Source organism: Lathyrus oleraceus, chromosome 6 (assembly GCF_024323335.1).
Source record: "Lathyrus oleraceus cultivar Zhongwan6 chromosome 6, CAAS_Psat_ZW6_1.0, whole genome shotgun sequence".
Taxonomy (NCBI): domain Eukaryota; kingdom Viridiplantae; phylum Streptophyta; class Magnoliopsida; order Fabales; family Fabaceae; genus Lathyrus; species Lathyrus oleraceus.
In genome coordinates, this window is record NC_066584.1 from 294,161,929 (window position 1) to 294,170,921 (window position 8,993).

Genomic DNA, 8,993 nt, shown 5'->3' on the forward strand with positions numbered 1-8,993 from the left:
AATTGAAACAAGGTTCAATTACCAACACATCTTCATTCTTCACAACACTGGATATTTGAAGCACTCCTTTATCCATCAAATCTTGAATGTTGTCCCGTACCACCTGACATCCCTTTGGGTATGTGGCATACTTTTCACAATTGTCGTGGTCAACATTAACCAGGCCAGCTTCCACCAATCGGGCATGGAATGCTGCCAAATGAGTCTTTACATCATCCACCTTCTCAACCATAACAACAGTAGATGCATCTTCAATGGCGTTCACCGCAGGATCTCCATGGGGAGGAAGAGGATTGCTCTTCACATTCGGTCCCATGTCCTTAAAAGACAAGATCTTGCTCTCAATCAATTCCCGAACCCTATGCTTTAGAGCGTAGCAACCCTCTAGGTCATGCCCGGGGGCACCCTCATGAAAAGGACAGTGTGCATTAGGGTTGTACCATGGAGGAAGACGATCAGGTGGAGGTCCCATAGGTCTGGGAACTACCAACCCCTTTTGCAACAAGGAGGGATAAAGCTCAGTGTAGGACATTGGGATTGGATTGAAGGTCGCCCTTTCCCCTTGTCTCCTATTTTGGTTTTGAGCATTCTGCCTCGGCGCTTGAGCTCTCGATTGTTGATAAACAGGAGCTGCTGGTGCTTGTTGATAAGCTGGCGGAGCCGCAGCACGTTGTTGAACTGGAGCTGGTCGATAAGCTGGAGGCGCTTGATAAGCCTAAGCAGGCTGTTGATTGAATACAGGTGTCACAGCAGCCACGTATGGTTGCGGAGCATACTGGACGGGATACATGGGTTGCTGATAGGGAATTGGTTGTTGAACATACTGCTGAGGTGGATATTATTGTGGTCTCCTTCTTGGAGGAGCTCTTCCTTGACCATCAGTCACATCATTCGTTTCCCCTTCCTTCTTTCTAGGAAACCCTCCAGAGAACTTCTTTGGATTAACACTTGAAGTTCCAGCTACAACCGCCAGTTTGCCATTCCTTACACCATATTCCACGCGAGCTCCTATAGCAACAAGCTCGGAGAATCCCAAAGAAGCACTTCCAACCATCTTCTCATAGAATTGAGGCTGGACAGTGTCGATAAATAGTTTGGCCAATTCTTTCTCAGCAAGAGGTGGTTCAACCTGAGAAGCCAGTTCCCTCCATCTTTGAGCATATTCTTTAAAGGACTCCTTATCATGCTGGAACATGCTTTGCAACTGTCTTCTGTCAGGCGCCATGTCCATATTGTATTTGTAATGTTTTATGAACGCATCTGACAGGTCTTGGAAACACCTGATCCTGTTCTGATCCAGACTTAGATACCATTTGGAAGGAGCCCCACTCAAACTGTCTTGAAAGCAATGGATCATCAGCTTGTCGTCTTCCACGTGTGCAGCCATTTTGCGGTAATACATGATGAGATGGCTTTTTGGACAAGTATGCCCCTTGTATTTGTCGAAGTCTGGAGTTTTGAATTTGGCCGGAATCACCAAACCGGATACAAGGCACATTTCTTTGGCAGCAGATCCAAAGACGTGGTCTCCTTCTAAATCTCGGAACTTCTTCTCAAGGAGCTGCATGTTCTCTTTTACCTCTCTGAAATCCTCAAACCTTACTTCGTCACCAGCAACCGTTGAGTCGACAGTCTGATACATGTGGTTTTGATCTTCATAATGAGGAACATGCGTAGCGTAGGTGGCTGGTGGAACCACAGTATGGATGACTGGACGTGCGTCGGTGTAAACTGGTAATGGCTTAACTTGTTGGACAGATTGCCCCATGTTGTGCACCACCTCCGCTCGGGGGACGAAGTCATAGGGTAGCCCATATGGAGGAAGGGTTGAGGGTAACGTCCTCTGGGGTGGGACTTCCACTGCTGGGCCCGTGGTCTCTGAAATAACGGTCGCTTGTGGAACCTCAAACCTGAAGGTCAAAGCTTGCAGCATCTCTCGCATCTGGGACATGCCTCGCTTGATTTCATCTAGTTCAGCTCTAACTCGGGCGCTCTCTTGTTCTTGTTCAGCCATTATATGTCTTGCTCTGGCGCGAGTATTATACTGGTGTTGAAAATTCAGCGTGAAACTATTGGAAGAAAAGGCGGAGTGAGACTTTTTTTTTTGAAAATGTTTGAATGCATGTATGGATGCATTTGTTTGCAAAACTCTTAGTTATCTTTATTATTCATTTCAGCAATGTTAGAATATAAGAACGACATGTAATAATTGAGACCCAAAATGACAACTTCCATTAATCAAAATCAAATTCGAATACAAAAGGATTTAACTTCAAGTACACATGATTCGAATACAAAAAGATTTAAACATCAACAATTCAAATTCAAGTACAAGTAAACTTAAGTTCTGTCTCGGCTCTTATGATCGTAGCCAGATCTGTGGTGAGCTCATTCATCATTTTCTTGATAAACTTGACGAAATTGAAAACTTGAGGAGGTGTGTTTTCTGGACACATACACCAATCCGCTTCCTGGAGTTTTTCTGGGAGTTCCAACATATTTAGGTTAACAAACCTAGCTAAGTTGCGGAACTTGCCATTCCATTCAACATAGAGCTCTTGGAGTTTCTGGATGACCTTTTGATCTTCATCTAAGGTTGCTCTAGCCTCTCTATACAACCTTTTCCAGTACACACAATCATTCTTTAGGAGTAAGTAGGCTGCATCACCTTCTTGGCTCTCCAAAACTGCAAACCTCCTAGTAGCTTCTTCCAACTGGTACCTGAGATGGTGACAGTTTCTTTCAGCTTCTTCCTTTTGGAGGATCTCGCGAGATAACTTTTCCTCGCATTTCTTCAGAGCGTCTCTCAAGTCACGGATCTGTGCCTCGAAGTCGAGCTTAATTTCTTTTTTATCCATAAGAGATTTATCCAACATTCTCCCTAATTCACATATCCTATACTCAGCTTTCTTGAGCTCTTCCTTCCTGGTTCGGATCACTGATGTGGAACCTAATAGGATATGATCAAGATCATCTTTCTGGTCTTCCAATAGCCGGGCTCTCTTGTTGCTATCCTCAAGTTCTTGGGCTTTTCCCTTACGTTCCTCTTTCAAATTCTGATTTTCCAAGATAACTCGGTTCATCTGAATTCGTAATTCCGTATTTTCCAATTCGAGCTCCTTAACCTTAGTAGCGATTTTCTCCATGTCCTCAGGGAGTATAGGCTCGGGCTCAGGAGTTTTAGGAAAAGCTGGAACCTTTAAGATAAATGGCAACTGGATTTCCTCAACTCTTTCTTTCACCCATTGAGTGTAAGGTTCTTTGGCAAGAATGTTTCTTTTTCCAAACTCTTTACCCTTTCTTACAACCTTTAACCAAGCCTTTCGTACTGCTCTTACATCAGGATTGCTTGCTTGGATGTCAGAGAGCACAAATGGATGTAAGTCCTTTGTGTCAGGAGGACCATCCATGGAGTAACCGTGTTGTAATCGAGATAACATAGGGTTATAGTTGATACAACCCTTGGTACCCAACAACGGTACATTAGGAAATTCCCCACAGCTGACTATAATGTCTGGGGTTTCCCACTCTCGGATATACCATCTGATGGAACTTGCGGTGAGAGAAGCTAATTTCTGAGGAGACTTAAGTTCTTTTGCCACAAAAGGACCTTCTTCGGGCATGTGTTGCATGAACCAAGTGTAAAGCAAAGGAGCACAACACAACAAAGTTCCACCCCTCTTTTCATGTCGAGCGTGAAGGACATAGTAAATGTCAGCTAAGAGAAATGGTACTGGATTGCCAGAGAGAAAGACTTCTATGGCCACTTGATCCACAAATTTTTCAACATTTGGGAATAGCACAATCCCATGGATCAATAAAGCCACCACAGTATAGAATGCATTCCAATTTCCACTTTTCTTGAATTTTAGAGCTAAATCCTCCAAAAACATCACGGCAAAACCTTTGCAACCCTCTTTTTCAACCCAATTGTCTCGAACAGTCGGGACATTGATACTTAGGGCCGAAGCTATCTTCCTTGGGCCCATATCTTCTTTGAGCTTTGGAAACGGATTAAAATCTTTCAACTTGAGACCCACGATCCTCTCAACTTCTTCCAAAGTAGGAGCTAGCTGGAAATCAGCGAATGTGAAACAGCGTAGAGGTGAATCATAATATTGTGCCAAAGAGCCGATAATTCCATAGTCAACTTTCTTAGTTAAAAGGCTCAAAATTTTCCCATAGTTTTTTCCGAACTCATCACGTCTGCTGAGAGTCAAATCAGAAATCAAACCCTTTAGACTGTCCAACTTAGGTTCCTTGTACTTAAGTGTGAAAGTGTGTCTCATTGAAGTTGTCATTTTCAAGTTCTCAATTCCTAAAACAAATAAGAGACAACTAAGAGCTTGCATTTTTTATGATGTTGATGCAATGTATGAATGTAATGCATTTTTTTTGTATAGGTTCAATAGGCTTAAGGCATGGATAAGTCTGATTGCTTTGTATAGAACATGGTTCTCACCAGGTATGATCTAAGTTTTTTTTTTTAAAAAGAGTTCCTAGAGTCATGGATCCATTAGACTGTTTGCTACCTGCGGCAACTTACCTGCCGGGCATCAACTCCATCTAAAGAATCTACTCTAAGTGAGGTTCTCGCATCGATCCAATGAGAAATACATCTCGCAGACCCACACTAAGCAACCATCTTTCCTAGTTGGGCAAAGAACTAAGGTCCTACAAATGGTTCTCAGAGTCATGGATCCTAAAGAAAATATTGAAGCTTACGGCAACTTACTTGCCGAGCGACAACATCCTCTCAAGAATCTACTCTAAGTAAGGTTCTCGTATCGACCCAACGAGAAATACTTCTCGCGGACCCGCACTACTCAACCTCGTCCTATCTTATGTTTTTACTCGAGATTCGGGTAAAAAGTCTTTCCCACAAGGTTTGCAATCAGAGTATCCAAGTACCAAACCATAATCGAACCAATACAACAGATTCATATCAATATGACAATAAAGATAGTAAAAACAATAAAGAAAAGCCACATAGGTAAACAAACAAAGTCACACAAACAACCTAATTAGGCTTGACTCACTTAGGGATCGGTTACTCCCCAGCAGAGTCGCCATCTGTTGCACCTCGAAAAATGGGGATACGACTTTAAAGCGAAGCGCGATCGCACGCTCGCAATGATGGACTGAACAGAGTCGCCACCGAACTTTATTTATTCCTAAAAAGGAAAGGGGAAATATCGATAAAACCCAAGACAAAGAAAGCATAAGATATGGTCATCGCAACCAATATCAAGGTTCGGGAGTCGATTATGCCAGGGGAAGGTATTAGCACCCCTCACGTCCGTTGTACTCAACGGGAACCATTAGGTTAGTTGTGTGTGTTAGTGTTAGTTGAAATATTAGGCTTTTCGAATTGTTAGGTGGGAAAGAAAGAAAGGATGAGAAGAGAATGTTTTTGGATTTTTGACGAAGGACTAAACCTAAGTTTTTTATTAGTGGGCCTGACAAGATTTATGAATCCTGCTCCTACGTATCTCAAAAGAGAAATCAAGGCTTACGTAGTTCTAGGTAGAAAAATGTTTGTTTGTTGGTCGATTTTAGCGAAAGCTACTTTGTGTCAAATCGACGAAAACATTGTTGGACTACCCAAAACAGGTGGAAAAACATTGCCTTGCATTGTTTTGAAACAAAGTACCTTTCGTTTGTGAAAAGGTTTAAGAGATCAATCACACGGCGGCGAGGAAAGAAATTGATTGATTTGATGTGTTTTGAATAATGGCGAGAACTTGGATGAGCGAGATATACATCTCGAATCCTAGTCTCAGGAGTGCACGGTATACACCATGTTCCATTTCCATCTTTATTGAAAAAGTATTAAGGTAGGAATTAGGTATTTTGAAGTTTGAAAGACGAGTACTTGTGACTTACAAGCTCTTACAGCTTGGGTCTAATACTCGGGACTACGTCTGGACATTCCACCCAGGCAGTCTGTTTCTTTCCAATATTGCTAAAAAAATGATTCGGATATTTTACAAATGTTTTGGAGGGAAGACGAATATTTATGGCTTGCAAGCTCTTACAGCTTGAGCCTAATATTCGGGATTACGACTGGATATTCCATCCAGGTAATCTTTTTCTTCCAACTTTATTAAGGAAAAGATTTGAATATTTGGAATGTTAAAGAGAAGACTAAAATTTATGGCTTGCAAGCTCTTACAGCTTGAGCCTAATATCCGGGATTACGACTGGACATTCCATCCAGGTAATCTTTTTCTTCCAACTTTATTAAGAAAATGGTTTAGATATTCATAACTATTTTGGAGAGAAGACGAAAATTTATGGCTTACAAGCTCTTACAGCTTGAGCCTAATATTCGGGATTATAACTGGATATTCCCTCCAGGATAATCTTTTTCTTCACGTTTTATTTAGAAAACAATTTGAATATTAGAGTGTTAAAGAGAAGACGAATATTAACGACTTGCAAGCTCTTACAGCTTGAGCCTAATATTCGGGATTATAACTGGATATTCCCTCCAGGATAATCTTTTTCTTCACGTTTTATTTAGAAAATGTCTTGAATAATAAATTAAAATAATCAAAGTACATAGGTTTGAAATTATTTAAAGTTAAGTTGATGTTGTTTAAGAGCTCATTGTAAGAAGGCCCAAGAGTAAGCCATGTGAGGTTGATGGCGATGCTTAAAAGCAATCGACTTACAAGGGTATGGAAATGGGCTCGACGTTGAATCGAGAATCAAGTGATATTTATCATTATTATTTTTTGAATGTTTTTTCTTTTCATCAAGGAAAATGAGATGATTCATCATGATTGTAACATACCTCACACATAAAATCAATAATTTGTACAAATGAATGGACAAGCACAAATATAATAATTCTCATAAATCCCAAAAAAAAAAAATAATTGCCTAAATAATATTAAAAAAATAAAATAAAAATAAAAATAAATAAAATAAATGATAAGAGAAACATGTCAATTGATTAAATAAGAAGACTATATAATTAAATATGAGTTATTAATAATAATAATAATAAAGATTTAATTGTTAAATAAAACTTCATCAAAAATCAAATAAAATTTGGATTTTTTTTATTAAAAGAAGGGAAAGAAGAAAAAACAAATCTGCTAATATAACCCAAAAAACCTTCACAAATTAGAGGGGTCTTGAAGGCCCACGAGGCCCATTAGGGCAGAATCCAGGCGGGTCAACCAAACCCCACCCTGATCCAAAATTCTCCCCAGCAATCTGCAGGAGCATGTGGGGAAAAGGAAAGCTACAGTTAAACGGTCACATGGGGACCGAAAAGCCATTAGTGCAGAGGGAGAAAAACTAGGTAGCTGGCCTTGGGCAGCGGAAAAGGCGCCGCTTACAGTGGCCTTAACTCGCCTAAAATAAAATGAAAATGAACAAATGAGATGTTACATTTCCATCTTTAACTCTCTCTCCTCACTCTGAAACACTCGCTCAAAACCTCTCTGTCAAAAGGCTATTCTCCTCACACGACAAATACAAAGAACACTCACCAAATCCTGAACCCTAATCACCGATGTTAAACTTCCGATATCAAACGAAATAAAGACAATCATCTTGCCACAGAATAAATGAAGCAAAGAAAAGAGGAACCATACACATGTTTATGAATCTGAAAGTGAGCCGACGAAAAGGGGAGAAATGTACCGGATTGGTAAGTTTTGGGAGGAAGTCAATAGGATGAGTGCTTTTTGAACCCTCTCCTGTTCTTCGCAGTCACGGCTCCCTTGGTTATCGCGACGTTTGTGGTGTTTGCGAGGAAACGGCTTTGATGGAGCTCAAAGCGTGTTCAGAAATTCACAATGATTCCTAGTGGCTTCGTAACAGAAACTTGGTATGAGTCTCCTCCGTCGACTCAACTCCGAAGCGTTCTCGTTCGCCTGCTTGGCCCTTATCTCAGCTTCGTCCAAATGCCGGCGAGATGAAGCTCTAGGTTTCTCTCCACAGCGAGCCGCCTCCAGGTTCTTTAGCCTCTGTCTCGTTTTAGAGTCTCTAGGGTTTCTTTTTTTGCTTTTCAACAGTAGCCGCTCCCTTCTAGGGTTTATGTGAATAGTGGTCCTTCTTTTATATGCCACTAATCTCTTTCCTCTGATGTGCAGCGGAGGCTCTCGTACGGAGGATGTTGGGGAAATTTTGTCCTCTTTCAACAGGTGGTCCCTCCTCTACTCCTTATTACTCTTTTACTGCTTTGTAAAAAAAAATTAATCACTTCTTACAAATTTACTCGACACACTTGAATAAAAATGGGATATGTGTTATTGGAATCATGGGAATGGGATTGTATTAATTCATGACTGTATTGTTGACGCTTGCAGGAGAATTACAAAGAAAATTAGTGACAACTGCATCATATCGTCAAGCAGTAACTGCAACGGCACCAACAGACACATCAAGAACAAGACCAACGCCAACATCAGAATGTCTTTTCATAGGGGTGGTGTGCAATCGCTCGAATTGCACCAGTTGTTCCCCGTCTTCAAGAATCGCGGCACAGCTCGATGACAGGTCGGGAAGAGCTAAGGCATTGGACAGTATAGAAGTTGAGGACTCTGGCACATAGGAGGTTATGCTGCCAGTGTTCAATGTTCCTAAATTTCCATTAGATACTACAGTAGAATCTTTAGAAGTCACTGATTGTATCTTAGAATGCCTTCCAACTATATGTGAAAATTCAACATCTTCCTCCTCACTTCATTTTGATTGACACTTTCAGGTGACACCGGAGTACTAGACCTGGGGCTTGTACCGCGAATCGGAAAAGACGTACCAGGAGTAATTGCATCATGCCTCGCCAGCAAACTTTGGATGTTATCAATCAGTTCAAAGTCTCCTCCAAGAAGTTCTTCATTCCCAGTTGTTGTCAGCGAGTGCATTCACCAAATTTCGTTTCATAGATTCATCACCAAGGTCATACGCAATACTCATGCCTTGAGAAGCCAACTCTTGTGTGAGCTCATTTTGTTCACCAAGAAGATGAAAGA

At 41.1% G+C, this 8,993-nt stretch overlaps 1 protein-coding gene across 1 annotated transcript; it reads right to left on the reverse strand.

Moving 5' to 3' along the window:
• Nucleotides 1–838: 838 nt before the first annotated feature.
• Nucleotides 839–2,014, reverse strand: LOC127095283 (uncharacterized). Its single transcript, XM_051033993.1, has one exon. The coding sequence runs from the start codon at nt 2,012–2,014 to the stop codon at nt 839–841; it is 1,176 nt and encodes a 391-aa protein (XP_050889950.1).
• Nucleotides 2,015–8,993: the final 6,979 nt, after the last annotated feature.